General features: G+C 43.1%; 1 protein-coding gene across 4 annotated transcripts in view; it reads right to left on the reverse strand.

The window, feature by feature from the left end:
• Positions 1-8,099: 8,099 nt before the first annotated feature.
• The window catches only part of LOC121556394, a 70,306-nt gene continuing 55,154 nt past the window's right edge, over positions 8,100-23,251 (reverse strand). For 2 of the 4 annotated variants that reach the window (XM_045216304.1, XM_045216303.1), the window contains exons 8-13: positions 21,655-21,836; positions 21,400-21,513; positions 16,228-16,523; positions 15,926-16,024; positions 8,661-8,742; positions 8,100-8,350 (exon numbers count right to left, since the gene is read on the reverse strand). In XM_045216304.1, the coding sequence (XP_045072239.1) occupies positions 8,339-8,350; positions 8,661-8,742; positions 15,926-16,024; positions 16,228-16,523; positions 21,400-21,513; positions 21,655-21,836 (785 nt within the window). In that variant the 3' untranslated portion in view covers positions 8,100-8,338. The remainder of the gene's footprint in view (positions 8,351-8,660; positions 8,743-15,925; positions 16,025-16,227; positions 16,524-21,399; positions 21,514-21,654; positions 21,837-23,251) is intronic. The other 2 variants (XM_045216305.1, XM_045216307.1) reach the window with 1 other exon arrangement.

Raw genomic sequence — 23,251 nt, forward strand, 5'->3', positions numbered from 1 at the left:
TATACCTTGTTCATATCGACATCGAACAATATCCACATCATACAGAATAATCAATATGGGTGTCCACTACTGGTAACTATGCACATCTCTGCAATGTAGTCTGTCATCGCTGTACATTATATCATGGATAATACGAAACAGTGTTTAAAGTACCACGACGTTCTCAACTGACCTGGTGGTTGAAGGTGGCATGTAGAAGTTGGTAAGCCAGCGTTATATTTGCATGGCATTGGATCAGTGTGTGGCCCATGGGCATTTTACCTTCTTGCCAAGTTGCACCCTCCTAGGCATTTGTATCTCAATAATGACAGTTATTAAATATTGAAATGTTCTGACAGTAATGATGTAGAGGTAGATTACCACAACAGTCTCTGCTAGGCTGCATTCCATGTCGTTGAAACCACAGTTAAAGTTAGCGAGCCAGCAGGGTGGGTAGAGCTTGGGATGAGCATGCTTAGTCAACATTGGCCAGCCTCCCTGAGGAACTCTTTTGACGCCTTGTAGTCCATGCCCCGACGAATTGAGGCTGTTCTGAGGGGAAAAAAAGGAGTTAAAACTAAATATTAGGATGGTGTTCCTAATGTTTAGTACAGTCAGTATATATATATATTTTAAAACAGGGTAGAAATTTGCAGTATCATAGCTACTCATGCTATTAAACACATTTCGCCAGAGAACATTTAGCTTTTTTAGAGATCAGGGATTCTTGAAAGACGTGACAATCTCCGTCAGCCCACGCTCTTTCAATTTCTAGACAATAAAGCATTTGACCTTTCCATTGCGTGAACGACAGAGAATTGGCTGTCTGCATATTTCATGTCTTGAAACTGATGGATTAAAAGTACATTTACATTGCAATAACTCTGACATCCATCTTTCCAACTCTGCCCATAACTTCATAACATTCCCAGAAGGCATGAATTATTGACTCATTAGTAGTTTTACACTTCAGACATGACTCTGCCGTTGTGCTGAAGAATTTGTGAATTTTGCATAATAAATTCTATACATTAATTTATACTGGATTAAGCGTATATTTTTGTTAACTGTAATTATCGTTAGTTATGTTCCAACATTCCCTCCATCTTGTGCCAATATCAGTTCTTTTTAAATCTTGGTTCCAATAGTTTATATTATTTTCTAAGAGGTTGTCAGTTGGATATGCTCTCTGTAAGGTTTTTCAATATCTTACCAATCATATGAATATCCTTTTCTGACTCAAATAGGATTCCCTCAAGATTGCTCTGATGTCCAAAAGATTTTCAAATCGAAATATTGTGATATAATCAATCAATCACATTTATTTATAAAGCCCTTTTTACATCAGCAGATGTCACAAAGTGCTATACAGAAACCCAGCCTAAAACCCCAAACAGCAAGCAATGCAGATGTAGAAGCACGGTGGCTAGGGAAAACTCCCAAGAAAGGCAGGAACCTAGGAAGAAACCTAGAGAGGAACCAGGCTCTGAGGGGTGGCCAGTCCTCTTCTGGCTGTGCTGGGTGGAGATTATAACAGTACATGGCCATTAAGGCCAGACTGTTCTTCAAGATGTTCAAACGTTCATAAATGACCAGCAGGGTCAAATAATAATCACAGTGGTTGTAGAGGTTGCAACAGGTCAGTACATCAGGAGTAAATGTCACTTGGCTTTTCATAGCCAGGCATTTAGAGGTTGAAATAGCAGGTGCGGTAGAGAGAGAGAGTTGAAAACAGCAAGTCCAGGACAAGGTAGCACGTCCGGTGAACAGGTCAGGGTTCCTTAGTCGCAGGCAGAAGAGTGGAAACTGGAGCAGCAGCACGACCAGGTGGACTGGGGACAGCCAGGAGCCTTCAGGCCAGGTAGTCCTGAGGCATGGTCCTAGGGCTCAGGTCCTCCGGGAGGGGAGGGAGAGAGAATTAGAGGGAGCATACTTAAATTCACACAGGACACCAGATAAGACAGGAGAATTACACCAGATATTACAGACTGACCCTAGCCCCCCGGCACATAGACTATTGCAGCATAGATACTGGAGGCTGAGACAGGGTGGGTTGGGGGACACTGTGGCCCCGTCCGACGATACCCCCGGACAGGGCCAACCAGGCAGGATATAACCCCACCCACTTTGCCAAAGCACAGCCCCCACACCACCAGAGGGATATCAACAGACCACCAACCTACTACCCTGAGACAAGGCTGAGTATAGCCCACAAAGATCTCCTCCACTGCACGAGCCCGAGGGGGCGCAAAACCGGACAGGAAGATCACGTCTGTGACTCAACCCACCCAAATGATGCACCCCTCCTAGGGACGGCATGGGAGAGCACTAGTAAGCCAGTGACTCAGCCCCCGTAATAGGGTCAGAGGCAGAGAATCCCAGTGGAGAGACGGGAATCGGCCAGGCAGAGACAGCAAGGGCGGGTCGTTGCTCCAGTGCCTTGCCGTTCACCTTCGCACCCCTGGGCCGGACTACACTCAATCGTAGGACCTACTGAAGAGATGAGTCTTCAGTAAAGACTTAAAGGTTGAGACTGAGTCTGCGTCTCTCACATGGATAGGAAGATCATTCCATAAAAATGGAGCTCTACAGGAGAAAGCCCTGCCTCCAGCTGTTTACTTAGAAATTCTAGGGACAATAAGGAGGCCTGCGTCTTGTGACCGTAGCGTACGTGTAGGTATGTACGGCAGGACCAAATTGGAGAGATAGGTAGGAGCAAGCCCATGTAATGCTTTGTAGGTTAGCAGTAAAACCTTGAAATCAGCCCTAGCCTTAACAGGAAGCCAGTGTAGAGAGGCTAGCACTGGAGTAAATGTTGGTTCTAGTCAAGACTCTAGCAGCCGTGTTTAGCACTAACTGAAGTTTATTTAGTGCTTTATATGGGTTGGAAAAATAGGATGATCGAGCAGCAGTGAGGGCTCTTTGATATTGTACGGTACCGTCTTCCAAGCTAGTCGGAAGACTTCCAGTTTGGTGGAGCGCCATTTCCGTTCCAATTTTCTGGAAGCTTGCTTCAGGGCTCGGGTATTTTCTGTATACCAGGGAGCAAATTTCTTGTGACAAACGTTTTTTGTTTTTAGGGGTGGGACTGCATCTAGGGTATTACGCAAGGTTACATTTAGATCCTCAGTTAGTTGGTTAACCCATTTTTGTACTCCGACGTCCTTGTGTAAGTGGAGGGAGTCTGGAAGGGCATCTAGGAATCTTTGGGTTGTACGAGAATTTAGAGCACGGCTTTTGATGATCCTTGGTTGGGGTCTGAGCAGATTATTTGTTGCGATTGCAAACGTAATAAGATGGTGGTCCGATAGTCCAGGATTATGAGGAAAAACATATAGATCCACAATATTTATTCCAAAGGAACAAAACTAGATCCAGGGTATGACTGTGGCAATGAGTAGGTCCGGAGACATGTTGGACAAAACCCACTGAGTCAATGATGGCTCTGAAAAGCCTTTTGGAGTGGGTCTGTGGACTTGTCCATGTGAATATTAAAGTCACCAAAAATTAGAATGTCATCTGCCATGACTACAAGGTCCGATAGGAATTCAGAGAACTGAGTGAGGAACACTGCACACTATCTCATTGTGGAGCTAGAGGAGTTAGAGCCCTGTCTATGTTCATAGATAAGAACTCCCGAGTGGCATAGTGGTCTAAGGCACTGCATCGCAGTGCTAGCTGTGCCACTAGAGATCCTGGTTCGAGTCCAGGCTCTGTCGCGACCGGGAGACCCATGTGCGGCGCACAATTGGTCCAGCGTCATCCAAGGTAGGGGAGGGTTTGGCCGGCAGCGATGTGGGTTCGTTTCCCACGGGGGGGCCAGTAAAAAAAAAAAAAACATGTATGCATTCACTAACTGTAAGTCACTCTGGATAAGAGCGTCTGTTGATGGGTCTGATCATGATGTTACCTCTGTTGATGGGTCTGATCATGATGTTACCTCTGTTGATGGGTCTGATCATGATGTTACCTCTGTTGATGGGTCTGATCATGATGTTACCTCTGTTGATGGGTCTGATCATGATGTTACCTCTGTTGATGGGTCTGATCATGATGTTACCTCTGTTGACGGGTCTGATCATGATGTTACCTCTGTTGATGGGTCTGATCATGATGTTACCTCTGTTGATGGGTCTGATCATGATGTTACCTCTGTTGATAGGTCTGATCATGATGTTACCTCTGTTGATGGGTCTGATCATGATGTTACCTCTGTTGATGGATCATGATGTTACATCTGTTGATAGGTCTGATCATGATGTTACCTCTGTTGATGGGTCTGATCATGATGTTACCTCTGTTGATGGGTCTGCTCATGATGTTACCTCTGTTGATGGGTCTGATCATGATGTTACCTCTGTTGATGGGTCTGATCATGATGTTACCTCTGTTGATGAGTCTGATCATGATGTTACCTCTGTTGATGGGTCTGCTCATGATGTTACCTCTGTTGATGGGTCTGATCATGATGTTACCTCTGTTGATGGGTCTGCTCATGATGTTACCTCTGTTGATGGGTCTGATCATGATGTTACCTCTGTTGATGGGTCTGATCATGATGTTACCTCTGTTGATGGGTCTGATCATGATGTTACCTCTGTTGATGGGTCTGATCAAGCATCACAGGGGGATTTTTTCCCTTGTCTGCACAGCAGCACGTAGACAAGTCCGGAAGTTGAGGGCGGAGCTAGACTGTAGCAGTGGAGTACAATACAACTTTTAAATTGGATGTATTCTGAACTAAAATAAACGACATGCAACAATTTCAAAGATTTTACTGAGTTAAAGTTCATAGAAGGAAATCATTCAATTGAAATAAATTAATTAGGCCCTAATCTATGGATTTCACATCACTGGGCAAGGGCCCACCCACTGGGGAGCCAGACCCGCCCACTGGGGAGCCAGGTCCTCCCACTGGGGAGCCAGACCCGCCCACTTGGGAGCCAGGCCCAGCCACTTGGGAGCCAGGCCCACCCACTGGGGAACCAGACCCGCCCACTGGGGAACCAGACCCGCCCACTGGGGAGCCAGACCCAGCCACTTGGGAGCCAGGCCCACCCACTTGGGAGCCAGGCCCAGCCAATCAAAATGAGGTTTTTTTCCCACAAAAGGGCTCTATTATAGTTTCTCCTCAGTTGCTTTATGACTCTAAAACCTATTTAAACGGAACATATTAGAACCAAAATTAACATTCTATCAGGCAGGTGGAGTTGACAGTTTATGGTTGTGACCATGGTGATTTCAATATGTTTAAATCTATCAACAGTAGAGAACTTTCCAGATCATGAGTGGCCTTGTTGCACTACATGTAATGAGGACATTAATAAAGGGTCCTTATGGTATAGCTGACCCTACTCATTCCTGATTCATTTAGGATTTTAGACAAATCTGATGGAGTTGACCAAATCTCTGGACACATCTTTTAGGAATCACAATTTTGAGAGAAATATTATTTAAAGTCACAGAGGGCTATTGCAAGAAATTACATAAGATCATTTTTCAGTTAATATCAATTATTGCCAGTTGTTTTTATTTGTTGTTGGGGGAAACACTTTGCGTTACTGATGTCGTTCTTCTGTGAGCTGCTCCACAACCAGCTGCCTGACAGCCCAGGTTCAGCAGAATATCATCTATCTGAAAATATTTCACGTGCTTTGTGTTTGTGTTGGGTACTTTGTGCAGGATTTCTCTATTGTACTACATAACTGATACAGCATATACCTCCACTACACTGCTTTGATACGCATCAGTGGATATTAAGAAGTGATTATACGCCCACTGAAACCATCACAAGCATCACGCCCCAACGCCATGACGAGCATCACGCCCCAACACATCATGAGAATCAAATCCCCTCACCATTACGAGCTTCACGCCCCAACACATCACGAGCATCACATCCCCTCACCATTACGAGCTTCACGCCCCAACACATCACGAGCATCACATCCCTCACCATTACGAGCTTCACGCCCCAACACATTACGAGCATCACATCCCCTCACCATTACGAGCTTCACGCCCCAACACATCACGAGCATCACATCCCCTCACCATTACGAGCTTCACGCCCCAACACATCACGAGCATCACATCCCCTCACCATTACGAGCTTCACGCCCCAACACATCACGAGCATCACATCCCTCACCATTACGAGCTTCACGCCCCAACACATCACGAGCATCACATCCCCTCACCATTACGAGCTTCACGCCCCAACACATCATGAGCATCACATCCCCTCACCATTACGAGCTTCACGCCCCAACACATCACGAGCATCACATCCCCTCACCATTACGAGCTTCACGCCCCAACACATCACGAGCATCACATCCCCTCACCATTAAGCGATCATGCCCACCCCCTACATCCCCCTACATTATAAAATGTATTAACTTAAATCTCCCTATATATTAAAGAACATCTCATTTTACAAGACTCACACTACTCCTTCAGACAACAACAGACACACACTACTCCTTTAGACAACAACAGACACACACTACTCCTTTAGACAACAACAGACACACACTACTCCTTTAGACAACAACAGACACACACTACTCCTTCAGACAACAACAGACACACACTACTCCTTTAGACAACAACAGACACACACTACTCCTTTAGACAACAACAGACACACACTACTCCTTTAGACAACAACAGACACACACTACTCCTTTAGACAACAACAGACACACACTACTCCTTTAGACAACAACAGACACACACTACTCCTTTAGACAACAACAGACACACACTACTCCTTTAGACAACAACAGACACACACTACTCCTTTAGACAACAACAGACACACACTACTCCTTTAGACAACAACAGACACACACTACTCCTTTAGACAACAACAGACACACACTACTCCTTTAGACAACAACAGACACACACTACTCCTTTAGACAACAACAGACACACACTACTCCTTTAGACAACAACAGACACACACTACTCCTTTAGACAACAACAGACACACACTACTCCTTTAGACAACAACAGACACACACTACTCCTTTAGACAACAACAGACACACACTACTCCTTCAGACAACAACAGACACACCCTACTCCCTTCAGACAACAACAGACACACACTACTCCTTCCAGACAACAGCAGACTCACACTACTCCTTTAGACAACAACAGACACACACTACTCCTTTAGACAACAACAGACACACACTACTCCTTTAGACAACAACAGACTCACACTACTCCTTTAGACAACAACAGACACACACTACTCCTTTAGACAACAACAGACACACACTACTCCTTTAGACAACAACAGACACACACTACTCCTTTAGACAACAACAGACACACACTACTCCTTCAGACAACAACAGACACACACTACTCCTTTAGACAACAACAGACTCCCACTACTCCTTCAGACAACAACAGACACACACTACTCCTTCAGACAACAACAGACACACACTACTCCCTTAGACAACAACAGACACACACTACTCCTTCAGACAACAACAGACACACACTACTCCTTTAGACAACAACAGACACACACTACACGCTTACTCCTTACCGTGAAAATCTGACAGGAGAAAGCCATCTGACTTCTGACTATCCTAGCTCCTCACCATGTAAAACTGTCATCGTCATCCATACCATACATTCTGATATAAAAACCTCTCTTTTTGTCAATCCACTCATCCCAAAGAGAAATAGTTTAATCTATTAATTTAAGATCAGGTTTACATCGAAACCGTAATGTTAGCTAAATTGTTTTGATTGTAAATCCAGGAAATAATTAAAGACACAGAATTTGAGGACGAAGTGACAAGGACAACTGTACTCTAATTGTTTGAAATCAGTGGACCCAACATGAATATGAAATATGCACACAGGAAAAATGGAATTGTTTATACAATGGAGCATTCAAATACTAGCCCACTGCCAGTGGGGCAACCCTAGCTTTTTCTGATTGGTCAATTCTTGGTGGGAATACAGTCTGTTTATTGGCTAGCCATAGCAATTCTTCAAATTGTGGTAGCGCACAGCAATGTGATTGGTTGTCTAATATTCATATTGCAATATCCATAAAAATAAATACAGTTTTACAGTTCACGCAGTTGTTTCATTCTGTTTTTATTACCTAAACATTTTTTATTTCATTTTAGCCCCTTTGTTGACAATTATTAGATTTGTGCATTCATTGAGTTATTGCATTAATACAGTTTAAACAGTAGTTGTTTGGGGGAAGTTTGAAACTTAAAAGTGGAATATTGGAATATGTCTGACAAGAGGAACAGTCCAGCGTGAAAACACACACCCACACCCACACAGCTTCCTGCATTATACAGATGCACTGCTACAGCTTCACCTAGAGGGGGCGACAGAAACAAACAGATTTAGGAGACAGGACAAACACGACCAATGAAGGACAACACACCTTATCTGTAAGACTCTCCTGACGTAGCTGTCCCCATAGAGTCACTGTTAACCAGAAACTGACTGGCCTTAGGACAGCTCGGGGCCGGATGGGCTGGTCCCATCTTTAAGATCAGTGGGCCGGTCTAAATTGTTAGTTTTTTTTAACAGAATAACCTTTTTTTTTTTGGTGAGGGGGGGTTTGGGCCTCAAGGAAAATAATGGGCCAGTGTGTTAGAAAATAAATGTAAAATGTCACTCACCCTAACGTCAGATCCAGACTCCACAGACCACACAAGGATGGGTTGGTCCTCCACTTCCTCCCCGTCACCAGTGGGAAACCAACTAGGATAATATTACACAGACGGATTAGATCACATCAGATAGAGATTCATTTATTGAATTTATTTGATATTTAAAAGTATTAGGATGCTCCAGCCGGAGACAACATTACATATGACCTCAGTTGTATTACACTGTCAGCTAGTAATACAGAGATGAACATCACAGAGACATTTAACATTAATACAGAGATGAACATCACAGAGACATTTAACATTAATACAGAGATGAACATCACAGAGACATTTAACATAAATACAGAGATGAACATCACAGAGACATTTAACATGAATACAGAGATGAACATCACAGAGACATTTAACATTAATACAGAGATTAACATCACAGAGACATTTAACATTAATACAGAGATGAACATCACAGAGACATTTAACATTAATACAGAGATGAACATCACAGAGACATTTAACATTAATACAGAGATGAACATCACAGAGACATTTAACATTAATACAGAGATGAACATCACAGAGACATTTAACATGAATACAGAGATGAACATCACAGAGACATTTAACATTAATACAGAGATGAACATCACAGAGACGTTTAACATTAATACAGAGATGAACATCACAGAGACATTTAACATTAATACAGAGATCACCTGGTTAATGCGATACCCATGTTCTACTGTAGAGTTTTAGCGTGACTTTTATTTAAGTTCCTAGCCTGAAATCCAGACCTGTTTTGTGCTAACATCCCAGCTAGCACATAACGTTCTGAGAGATCCATTTTTCCTTAGAGCTTGATGGGAGCATGTTTGTCCTGTGGTTATTTTGCCTATAACCTTTCCACCATATTTGCATCACGCCACACCATACTCACTACTGTATCCTCTCACCCTCCTCTTTTTTTGCTGTTTTGACTTAACAACAACAACAAAAAATCCCCAGTGCTGAGCTTGTAGTGGTAGTGTAACTGGCATGTAACGTTTGCTAATGTTTCATCCCCTCTCGACTGAAGTTCTGTCTGAAGTGAATGAACTAGCTAGCTATCTAGCTAGTAGCTACCACAGCCAGTTCAGCTCTAGCCTCTAGCTATCTAGCTAGTAGCTACCACAGCCAGTTCAGCTCTAGCCTCTAGCTATCTAGCTAGTAGCTACCACAGCCAGTTCAGCTCTAGCCTCTAGCTATCTAGCTAGTAGCTACCACAGCCAGTTCAGCTCTAGCCTCTAGCTATCTAGCTAGTAGCTACCACAGCCAGTTCAGCTCTAGCCTCTAGCTATCTAGCTAGTAGCTACCACAGCCAGTTCAGCTCTAGCCTCTAGCTATCTAGCTAGTAGCTACCACAGCCAGTTCAGCTCTAGCCTCTAGCTATCTAGCTAGTAGCTACCACAGCCAGTTCAGCTCTAGCCTCTAGCTATCTAGCTAGTAGCTACCACAGCCAGTTCAGCTCTAGCCTCTAGCTATCTAGCTAGTAGCTACCACAGCCAGTTCAGCTCTAGCCTCTAGCTATCTAGCTAGTAGCTACCACAGCCAGTTCAGCTCTAGCCTCTAGCTATCTGGCTAGTAGCTACCACAGCCAGTTCAGCTCTAGCCTCTAGCTATCTGGCTAGTAGCTACCACAGCCAGTTCAGCTCTAGCCTCTAGCTATCTAGCTAGTAGCTACCACAGCCAGTTCAGCTCTAGCCTCTAGCTATCTGTCAGGTAGCAGTATCTAACAGCTGTTGTGTTCATGTAAATGTTTTGTAGCCTTGTTTTTTCCCGTTTCAACAGAAGTAAATTAACTTGGCTCGCTTTCACCTGTTGATGTACCATTAGAGCTAGCCAAAAGTTGGCTAACAATAGCTATTATTTTAGCCTCAATCACACTAGTAGACCTGAATCAAAATGATGAAACCATCGGCCAAACTAATCTGACCTTTTTTTGACAGCGCACTGTGAGTTTTTATTAGAGTCAGTATACTGTAGTAATGTTACTTTATTGATCTGTCAGTTTCCCTAGTTAATTCCCTACTTTTCACACTGACACAGTATAAACAGCTCTTCAGGCTTCACTGTCATGGTGCACAGTCAGTACACAACACTATGATCATCATGTCTTAGCAGGATCAGATGGTGACCGGTGTCCCAGCAGGGTCAGACAGCCAGGGAAGACCAGCCTACGGAGATCAGGTGAATTTTGCAGTATATTATAACAATCAGTGAATGGATACAAAGTGCCATCTTGAGTTGATGGGTTGGCTACAGACTGGGATCTGGGAATAATGGTCATTTCAATTATTGAACCATTGTTTCCATTCTTGGCTAATATAATGTATAAATGTACACCAAGGTAATTATTTGTCTTGCCTCATCTGAGCAGGATCAGATGGTGACAGGTGTTTCAGCAGGGTCAGGCAACCAGGGAAGACCAGTCTGTGACTGCACTGAGGAGCCAGGGAAGACCAGTCTGTGACTGCACTGAGGATCCAGAGAAACCAGCCTGTGACTGCACTGAGGATCCAGGAAAGACCAGTCTGTGACTGCACTGAGGAGCCAGGGAAGACCAGTCTGTGACTGCACTGAGGATCCAGAGAAACCAGCCTGTGACTGCACTGAGGATCCAGGAAAGACCAGTCTGTGACTGCACTGAGGAGCCAGGGAAGACCAGTCTGTGACTGCACTGAGGATCCAGGGAAACCAGCATGTGACTGCACTGAGGATCCAGGGAAGACAAGTCTATGACTGCACTGAGGATCCAGGATAGACCGGTCTGTGACTGCACTGAGGATCCAGGGAAGACCAGTCTGTGACTGCACTGAGGAGCCAGGGAAGACCAGTCTGTGACTGCACTGAGGATCCAGGGAAGACCATTCTGTGACTGCACTGAGGATCCAGGGAAGACCAGTCTTTGACTGCACTGAGGATCCAGGGAAGACCATTCTGTGACTGCACTAATTAGCCAGGGAAGACCAGTCTGTGACTGCACTGAGGATCCAGGGAAGACCATTCTGTGACTGCACTGAGGATCCAGGGAAGACCAGTCTTTGACTGCACTGAGGATCCAGGGAAGACCAGCCTGTGACTGCACTGAGGATCCAGGGAAGAGAAGTCTGTGACTGCACTGAGGATCCAGGGAAGACCAGTCTGTGACTGCAGAAATGTCAAGTTATGTACAGTGGCTTGCAAAAGTATTCACCTCCCTTGGCATTTTTCCTATTTTGTTGCCTTACAACCTGGAATTAAAATGGATTTTGGGGGGGGGGGTTGTATCATTTGATTTACACAACATGCCTACCACTTTGAAGATGCTAAATATATAGTGAAACAAACAAGTAATAAGACAAAAAAACAGAACTTGAGCGTGCATAACTATTCACCCCCCCAAAGTCAATACTTTGTAGAGCCACCTTTTGCAGCAATTACAGCTGCAAGTCTCTTGGGGTATGTCTCTATAAGCTTGGCACATCTAGCCACTGGGATTTTTGCCCATTCTTCAAGGCAAAACTGCTCCAGGTCCTTCAAGTAGGATGGGTTCCGCTGGTGTACAGCAATCTTTAAGTCATACCACAGATTCTCAATTGGATTGAGGTCTGGGCTTTGACTAGGCCATTCCAAGACATTTAAATATTTCCCCTTAAACCACTCGAGTGCTGCTTTAGCAGTATGCTTAGGGTCATTTTCCTGCTGGAAGGTGAACCTCCATCCCAGTCTCAAATCTCTGGAAGACTGAAACAGGTTTCCCTCAAGAATTTCCCTGTATTTAGCGCCATCCATCTTTCCTTCAATTCTCATCAATTTCCCAGTCCCTGTCGACGACAGTCCCTGTCAGACATAGCGTTTTCCTTGATGGCTAAAAAGCTCAATTTTAGTCTCATCTGACCAGAGTACAGTTTAAGTCGGAAGTTTACATACACTTAGGTTGGAGTCATTAAAACTCATTTTTCAACCACTCCACAAATGTCTTGTTAACAAACTAAAGTTTTGGCAAGTCGGTTAGGACATCTACTTTGTGCATGACACAAGTAATTTTTCTAACAATTGTTTACAGACAGATTATTTCATTTATAATTCACTGTATCACAATTCCAGTGGGTCAGAAGTTTGCATACACTAAGTTGACTGTGCCTTTAAACAGCTTGGAAAATTCCAGAAAATGATGTCATGGCTTTAGAAGCTTCTGATAGGCTAATTGACATCATACGAGTCACTTGGAGGTGTACCTGTGGATGTATTTCAAGGCCTACCTTCAAACTCAGTGCCTCTTTGCTTGACATCATGGGAAAATCAAAAGAAAATCAACCACTTCTACATGAATGTCGATGCTACCATGATTAAGGATAATCCTGAATGAATCGTGAATAATGATGAGTGAGAAAGTTACAGACCCACAAATATCATAACCCCCAAGACATGCTAACCTCTCACCGTTACAATAACAGGGGAGGTTAGCATTTTATATCATACCCCCAAGACATGCTAACCTCTCACCGTTACAATAACAGGGTAGGTTAGCATTTTATATCATACCCCCAAGACATGCTAACCTCTCACCGTTACAATAACAGGGTAGGTTAGCATTTTTGAGGGGGTTATGATATTTGTGCAGCTCTAACTTTCTCACTCATCATTATTCACGATTCATTCAGGATTATCCATAATCATGGTAGCATCCACATTCATGTAGAAGTGTTTAGAAACATATTTACAATAAAAGTGACTCCAAAGGGAAATATTAGATTGTTTAATTTCCTGGATTTCTACACAATCAATCAGAGGGAGGACCCCAGACCCCCGCCAGCTTATGTCCCCCCACTTCTAAAACCAAAGTTGCGTCCCTGGTCCTATCTGTGCTTGGAGTTTAAAAAAAGTTCACCCCAAATAAGCTAACAGTGTTATTAAAAGTCTTACTGAAACATTCAGTGAACGTTTTAAGGAAGTTGTTAAAAATACTTCAAATAACCTATAATTTCTGTTCTCAGAGCGTTAATAAAACCTCCCAGGAAAACTTTCAGGGAACCATAGTAAGATGTTCTCAGAACCTACCTTCAACCTAAAACTTAACGTTACCAGAACAGGCAAGGTTTTCACTTCCGTTCTCAGAACGTTTAAATAACCTTAAATTTTACCGGTCAGTAAAGTCATGGCTTCGTCCCCAGAACCAATGGTAAATCAAAAATGTAAGTTCCCACAACTTTCAACAAACCAAATGCGCTAGTTGGGATTCCACTTCCTGTACTCCGTGTCATATGCCAAGTTATACAGTGGGGAAAAAAAGTATTTAGTCAGCCACCAATTGTGCAAGTTCTCCAACTTAAAAAAGATGAGAGAGGCCAGTAATTTTCATCATAGGTACACGTCAACTATGACAGACAAATTGAGAATTTTTTTTCTCCAGAAAATCACATTGTAGGATTTTTTATGAATTTATTTGCAAATTATGGTGGAAAATAAGTATTTGGTCACCTACAAACAAGCAAGATTTCTGGCTCTCACAGACCTGTAACTTCTTCTTTAAGAGGCTCCTCTGTCCTCCACTTGTTACCTGTATTAATGGCACCTGTTTGAACTTGTTATCAGTATAAAAGACACCTGTCCACAACCTCAAACAGTCACACTCCAAACTCCACTATGGCCAAGACCAAAGAGCTGTCAAAGGACACCAGAAACAAAATTGTAGACCTGCACCAGGCTGGGAAGACTGAATCTGCAATAGGTAAGCAGCTTGGTTTGAAGAAATCAACTGTGGGAGCAATTGTTAGGAAATGGAAGACAAGACCACTGATAATCTCCCTCGATCTGGGGCTCCACACAAGATCTCACCCCGTGGGGTCAAAATGATCACAAGAACGGTGAGCAAAAATCCCAGAACCACACGGGGGGACCTAGTGAATGACCTGCAGAGAGCTGGGACCAAAGTAACAAAGCCTACCATCAGTAACACACTACGCCGCCAGGGACTCAAATCCTGCAGTGCCAGACGTGTCCCCCTGTTTAAGCCAGTACATGTCCAGGCCCGTCTGAAGTTTGCTAGAGTGCATTTGGATGATCCAGAAGAGGATTGGGAGAATGTCATATGGTCAGATGAAACCAAAATATAACTTTTTGGTAAAAACTCAACTCGTCGTGTTTGGAGGACAAAGAATGCTGAGTTGCATCCAAAGAACACCATACCTACTGTGAAGCATGGGGGGTGGAAACATCATGCTTTGGGGCTGTTTTTCTGCAAAGGGACCAGGACGATTGATCCGTGTAAAGGAAAGAATGAATGGGGCCATGTATCGTGAGATTTTGAGTGAAAACCTCCTTCCATCAGCAAGGGCATTGAAGATGAAACGTGGCTGGGTCTTTCAGCATGACAATGATCCCAAACACACCGCCCGGGCAACGAAGGAGTGGCTTCGTAAGAAGCATTTCAAGGTCCTGGAGTGGCCTAGCCAGTCTCCAGATCTCAACCCCATAGAAAATCTTTGGAGGGAGTTGAAAGTCCGTGTTGCCCAGCGACAGCCCCAAAACATCACTGCTCTAGAGGAGATCTGCATGGAGGAATGGGCCAAAATACCAGCAACAGTGTGTGAAAACCTTGTGAAGACTTACAGAAAACGTTTGACCTGTGTCATTGCCAACAAAGGGTATATAACAAAGTATTGAGAAACTTTTGTTATTGACCAAATACTTATTTTCCACCATAATTTGCAAATAAATTCATTAGAAATCCTACAATGTGATTCTCTGGATTTTTTTTTCTAATTTTGTCTGTCATAGTTGACAGTTGACCTATGATGAAAATTACAGGCCTCTCTCATCTTTTTAAGTGGGAGAACTTGCACAATTGGTGGCTGACTAAATACTTTTTTCCCCCACTGTATTTCGCATGACAAGGAGTGGCAAGGAGTAGAATGTTATCACAAAGTAGACTGGTACCCAGGCTAAGAAGATCCCGTAGGGTTGACAGCCTGTTTTGCGAGGGAGACCTGGCAAGACTTGGATAGCAGGACCAGGCTAACTGTAGACTTACAGTAGTTAGCAGGACCTGGCTAACTGTATACTAAGATAACAGGACCAGGCTAACTGTAGACTTAGTTAGCAGGACCAGGCTAACTGTAGACTTAGTTAGCAGGACCTGGCTAACTGTAGACTTAAATAGCAGGACCAGGCTAACTGTAGACTTAAATAGCAGGACCAGGCTAACTGCATACCTAAGTTAGGCTAACTGTAGACCTAAGTTAGGCTAACTTTACCTGGAGGTGAAGAGAGCCTTCTCGTTGATCATCTGGACTCTGAAGATGTTGACAGCATTATAGACGTCTATCACATCCTGGTACTTCTCCAGTAGAGGCCTGGAGAGAGAGACAGGTTAGAAAAGTGTCACTCCACAATATTACCACACAAGATTAAACACAACAATGTGGAGTTGAGACGTTATAAACCTCCATAGGCAATCAATGTCATCAATATCAATCAGCATACATTACATCATCAATATCAATCAGTATACATTATATTGTATCAGTTGTAATACATTATAATATCCTCAAGATACCTGTAATATGACCCTGACTTGTCCTTCTGGTTCCTCTGGTCTGACTGGTCTGACTTCATGTCCTCTCCCCCCCACTGGTAGCAGGGGCAGGGGAAGAGGCTTAGCCAGGGGTAGAGGCAGGGCCTGGGGCCTGGTCTGGTCCTCTCTCCCAGGGGCAGGTGCTGTGCCAGGTAAGGTCTGAGCAGGGCTCTGGGCAGCAGAGACACCAGCCAGTAGATGGGCTCCTCATTCACTATGTCATGGAAGCTCTGGAGGTACTGACGCACGGCTGCAGAGGGCTGGATGGAGGACAGGTTCTGTAGGCAGGAGGAGGAGGAGGAGGAGGAGGAGGAGGAAAAGGAGGAGGAAAATCTAATTACATTTTATTTGTCACTAGCTGAATATAACTGGTGTAGACTTGAAATGTTTACGAGCCCTTTTAAATAATAATACAAATAAAAGTAACAGGAGGAATAAAACAAATACTCAACAATGGATCCATATACAGGGAGTACCAGTACCAGATCAATGTGGAGCTATATACAGGGAGTACCAGTACCAGATCAATGTGGAGCTATATACAGGGAGTACCAGATCAATGTTGAGCTATATATAGGGAGTACCAGAACCAGATCAATGTGGAGCTATATACAGGAAGCACCAGTACCAGATCAATGTGGAGCTATATACAGGGAGTACAAGTACCAGATCAATTTGGAGCTATATATAGGGAGTACCAGTACCAGATCAATGTGGAGCTAAATACAGGAAGTACCAGTACCAGATCAATGTGGAGCTATATACAGGGAGTGCCAGATCAATGTGGAGCTATATACAGGAAGTACCAGAACCAGATCAATGTGGAGCTATATACAGGGAGTACAAGTACCAGATCAATTTGGAGCTATATACAGGGAGTACAAGTACCAGATCAATGTGGAGCTATATATAGGGAGTACCAGTACCAGATCAATGTGGAGCTAAATACAGGAAGTACCAGTACCAGATCAATGTGGAGCTATATACAGGAAGTACCAATACCAGATAAATGTGGAGCTATATACAGGGAGTACCAGTACCAGATCAATGTGGAGCTATATACAGGAAGTACCAGATCAATGTGGAGCTATATACAGGAAGTACCAATACCAGATAAATGTGGAGCTATATACAGGGAGTACAAGTACCAGATCAATATGGTGCTAAATACAGGAAGTACCAGTACCAGATCAATGTGGAGCTATATACAGGAAGTACCAATACCAGATAAATGTGGAGCTATATACACGGACTACCAGTACCAGATCAATGTGGAGCTATATACAGGGAGTACCAGTACCAGATCAATGTGGAGCTATAAACAGGAAGTACCAGTACCAGATAAATGTGGAGATATATACAGGGAGTACCAAAATAATTTGGAGTATATACAGGAATTCCAGTACCAGATCAATGTGGAGCTATATACAGGGAGTACCAGTACCAGATCAATGAGGAGCTATATACAGGGAGTACCAGTACCAGATCAATGTGGAGCTATATACAGGAGTACCAGTACCAGATCAATGTGGAGCTATATACAGGGAGTACCAGTACCAGATCAATGTGGAGCTATATACAGGAAGTACCAGATCAATGTGGAGCTATATACAGGGAGTACCAGTCCCAGATCAATGTGGAGCTATATACAGGGAGTACCAGATCAATGTGGAGCTATATACAGGGAGTACCAGTACCAGATCAATGTGGAGCTATATACAGGGAGTACCAGTACCAGATCAATGTGGAGCTATAAACAGGAAGTACCAGTACCAGATAAATGTGGAGCTATATACAGGGAGTACCAAAATAATTTGGAGCTATATACAGGAAGTACCAGTACCAGATCAATGTGGAGCTATATACAGGGAGTACCAATACCAGATAAATGTGGAGCTAAATACAGGAAGTACCAGTACCAGATCAATGTGGAGCTATATACAGGAAGTACCAATACCAGATAAATGTGGAGCTATATACAGGGAGTACAAGTACCAGATCAATGTGGAGCTAAATACAGGAAGTACCAGTACCAGATCAATGTGGAGCTATATACAGGAAGTACCAATACCAGATAAATGTGGAGCTATATACAGGGACTACCAGTACCAGATCAATGTGGAGCTATAAACAGGAAGTACCAGTACCAGATAAATGTGGAGCTATATACAGGGAGTACCAAAATAATTTGGAGCTATATACAGGAAGTACCAGTACCAGATCAATGTGGAGCTATATACAGGGAGTACCAGTACCAGATCAATGTGGAGCTATATACAGGGAGTACCAGTACCAGATCAATGTGGAGCTATATACAGGGAGTACCAGTACCAGATCAATGTGGAGCTATATACAGGGAGTACCAGTACCAGATCAATGTGGAGCTATATACAGGAAGTACCAGATCAATGTGGAGCTATATACAGGGAGTACCAGTCCCAGATCAATGTGGAGCTATATACAGGGAGTACCAGATCAATGTGGAGCTAAATACAGGGAGTACCAGTACCAGATCAATGTGGAGCTATATACAGGGAGTACCAGTACCAGATCAATGTGGAGCTATAAACAGGAAGTACCAGTACCAGATAAATGTGGAGCTATATACAGGGAGTACCAAAATAATTTGGATCTATATACAGGAAGTACCAGTACCAGATCAATGTGGAGCTATATACAGGGAGTACCAGTACCAGATCAATGTGGAGCTATATACAGGAAGTACCAGATCAATGTGGAGCTATATACAGGGAGTACCAGTACCAGATCAATGTGGAGCTATATACAGGGAGTACCAGTACCAGATCAATGAGGAGCTATATACAGGGAGTACCAGATCAATGTGGAGCTATATACAGGGAGTACCAGTACCAGATCAATGTGGAGCTATATACAGGGAGTACCAGTACCAGATCAATGTGGAGCTATATACAGGGAGTACCAGTACCAGATCAATGTGGAGCTATATACAGGGAGTACCAGTACCAGATCAATGTGGAGCTATTTACAGGGAGTACCAGTACCAGATCAATGTGGAGCTATATACAGGAAGTACCAGATCAATGTGGAGCTATATACAGGGAGTACCAGTACCAGATCAATGTGGAGCTATATACAGGGAGTACCAGTCCCAGATCAATGTGGAGCTATATACAGGGAGTACCAGTACCAGATCAATGTGGAGCTATATACAGGGAGTACCAGTACCAGATCAATGTGGATCTATTGTGACGCCCCTCCCACTCTTTCTGCCTTCTTCTCTCTCTTTGCTCTTGTTTCCTTATTAGGATGCCGGTGGGCGGAGTTGTGAGGGTCGTCAGCTACATGGGAAACACCTGGGCCGGGTGTGTCCCAGCATAAATGGACCTCTTCCACATTCATTGAGGAGACTTTCTCCAGGCAGATGCTTTGACTGATTTTTGTTGTGGTATTTTTGTGGCTTTTTGGTTGTTTGCGTTGGCACCTTTCAACACCTTGCATTATTACATTTATGCATGCAAAACACTCACTTACACTACTGATTACTGATTACACACGCCATTGTTATTTGATTTAGTTTACTTTAGCTAATAAATATATACTTTGGGTATTCCTTGTCTCCACGTGTCTCCCTTTTGTTACGAACTTGAGCCGGTTCGTGACACTATATACAGGGAGTACCAGTACCAGATCAATTTGGAGCTATATACAGGGAGTACCAGTACCAGATCAATGTGGAGCTATATACAGGGAGTACCAGTACCAGATCAATGTGGAGCTATATACAGGGAGTACCAGTACCAGATCAATGTGGAGCTATATACAGGGAGTACCAGTACCAGATCAATGTGGAGCTAGATACAGGGAGTACCAGTCCCAGATCAATGTGGAGCTATATACAGGGAGTACCAGTACCAGATCAATGTGGAGCTATATACAGGGAGTACTAATTTATTGCTACTTTGCAACTACTTAGCATGTTAGCTAACCCTTCCCCTAACCCTAACCTTAACCCTTTTAGATAACCAAAAAAAAAGAACAAAAAAAAAGAAGCCACTACTAAAGGACACCAATAAGAAAAGAGACTTGCTTGGGCCAAGAAACACGAGCAATGGACATTAGACCGATGGAAATCTGTCCCTTGGTCTGATGAGTCCAAATGTGAGATTTTTGGTTCCAACCGCCATGTCTTTGATCTCTGCATGTGTGGTTCCCACCGTGAAGCATGGAGGAGGAGGTGTGATGGTGTGGGGGTGCTTTGCTGGTGACACTGTCTGTGATTTATTTAGAATTCAAGGCACACTTAACCAGCATGGCTACCACAGCATTCTGCAGCGATACGCCATCCCATCTGGTTTGCGCTTAGTGGGACTATCATTTGTTTTTCAACAGGACAATGACCCAACACACCTCCAGGCTGTGTAAGGGCTATTTGACCAAGAAGGAGAGTGATGGAGTGCTGCATTAGATGACCTGGCCTCCACAATCACCCAACCTCAACCCAATTGAGATGGTTTGGGATGAGTTGGAACTCAGAGTGAAGGAAAAGCAGCCAACAAGTGCTCAGCATATGCGGGAACTCCTTCAAGACTGTTGGAAAAGCATTCCAGGTGAAGCTGGTTGAGAGAATGCCAAGAGTTAAAATCTTCCCTGTCATGTTGTCCGGTGCCAAATTTTCCTTAAGGAAACTCTGAAATGGCATATTGTTTTTATGAAAATGTTAGAATATTGACATGAAAATCTGTCGCCAATTGGATTGAAACCTTGCTATAGACACCCTAAAAGCCAATTTAGCTCAATATTATTTGAATGCTAAATGACTATGAACTGAGCTGAATGAACTAAAGTGAATATTATTTGAATGCTAAAGGGCTATGAAGTGAACTGAATGAACTAAAGGGAATCAAAAAGGGAAAAGAAAGCAGAGATTTTAAACTATTGATTTCCATTTTGGGGTGGGTCTAAATACACTAAAACCTGAGTAATTGAACTTGAATTCAACCAAAACAAAAATGTTAAATAAGGGTCATTGAAAAAGTTTATGGAAGGTTTATTGAATTGATAAATCAACTACTACGTTCGTTGTTTTTCTTGCTATAAGTCCTCTTAAATTATATATTAAGATATATTATCTTAAATTGTATATTAAGGGTGATTGTTATAAGTGCTTCTTACCAGGTGTGGTGGAGTTTGGTTCTGGGCCTCCATCAGAGACTCCTGGTAGCGTTGATGTGTTGTCTGGAGAAACAGCATGATGTCTGGGGGACCCTGGACTGTTCTGATCAGCACCTGGCACTCACACACACATTTAGCAGACACTGTTATCCAGAGCAACTTATCTTAAGATAGCTAGGGACGACAACCACCTATCACAGTCATAGAAAGTAAAACTTTACGGTATTAGTTTTATTTAATGTATTTTCCTTTCACCTGCAGCATGGTGATGACTCTGTCCAGGTATAGCGCCTCCTGGTGGCAGAAGTCAGCGTAGCAGCGGGCAGGCAGACGTCTGGTATACATCCCTCTAAGGAAGGCTGAGTAGAGGGTCTCATCTGCTACTCTCTTACTGGTCTCCCACAGGACGTCATAAATACTCACCTCTTCAACCAGTTCTGGGGGGAGGAATAATATAATATAATATGCCATTTAGCAGAAGCTTTTATCCAAAGCGACTTACAGTCATGCGTGCATAAATTTTTTTGTGTATGGGTGGTCCCGGGGATCGAACCCTCTACCTTGGCGTTACAAGCGCCGTGCTCTACCATCTGAGCTACAGAGGACTTTTTTTTTTGCTTTGGTGCAGTTTTCATAAGTATGTGGTACATTTTAGCAACTCTTAGTACAAAACTCAAAACAGATAATCAAAAAGGAAGCTGTTTCAAAACTCTAAACACATTTTTCTATTGACTATTACAACACACAAAGTCATACAGTCACTTTACACCAAACTTAATCAGTGTTTCATCTAGACATACATGTTTCACATTGCAAAACATGTTCATATGAAGAACAGACAGGCTTGATGCAAACAAGCGCCTGCTAAACATTGTTTCTTTCAATCATTGAATTTGTTTCATTTGATTGCAGTACACCTACAGAACCAGTCACAAGCTTGGACAAACCTACTCATTGAAGATTTTTTATTTTTCTAAACTATTTTCTACATTGTAGAACAATAGTGAAGACATCAAAACTATGAAATAACACATATGGAATCATTCAGCAACCAAAAAAGTGTTAAACAAATCATAATATATTTTAAATTTGAGATTCTTTAAAAAAGCCACCCATTGCCTTGATGACACCTTTGCACACTCTTGGCATTCTCTGTCTAAGGGCTATTTGACCAAGAAGGAGAGTGATGGAGTGCTGTATCAGATGACCTGGCCTCCACAATCACCCGACCTCAACCCAAAATGGCCAGAAACAAATAACTTTCTTCTGAAACTCGTCTGTCTATTCTTGTTCTGAGAAATGAAGGCTATTCCATGCGAGAAATTGCCAAGAAACTGAAGATCTCGTACAATGCTGTGTACTATTCCCTTCCCAGAACAACACAAACTGGCTCTAACCAGAATAGAAAGAGGAGTGGGAGGCCCCGGTGCACAACTGAGCAAGAGGGTGTCTAGTTTGAGAAACAGACACCTCACAGGTCCTCAACTGGCAGCTTCATTAAATAGTACCCACAAAACACCAGCCTCAACATCAACAGTGAAGAGGAGACTCTGTGATGCTGACCTTCTAGGCAGAGTTGCAAAGAAAAAGCCATATCTCAGACTGCCCATCTTAAACTTTTATTTTTATTGGCCCGTCTGAGATATGGCTTTTTCTTTGCAAATTTCCATGAAGAAAAACTGGGGGTTGCTTTACCTCTTTACAAGTATTTTTTGTGGCAGTGGAAGACATTTTGAAACGCTTTACTTAAGCGAAGTAGTGAAATATAGTCAAAAGTTTAAAAAATATATTCCAATATCTGGTCTGATTACTTTGATAGACTACTATATGAACCTTATTACTTTGGAGTGTG

The sequence above is a fragment of the Coregonus clupeaformis genome, unplaced genomic scaffold, assembly GCF_020615455.1.
Source record: "Coregonus clupeaformis isolate EN_2021a unplaced genomic scaffold, ASM2061545v1 scaf0672, whole genome shotgun sequence".
NCBI classification, from domain to species: Eukaryota; Metazoa; Chordata; class Actinopteri; order Salmoniformes; family Salmonidae; genus Coregonus; species Coregonus clupeaformis.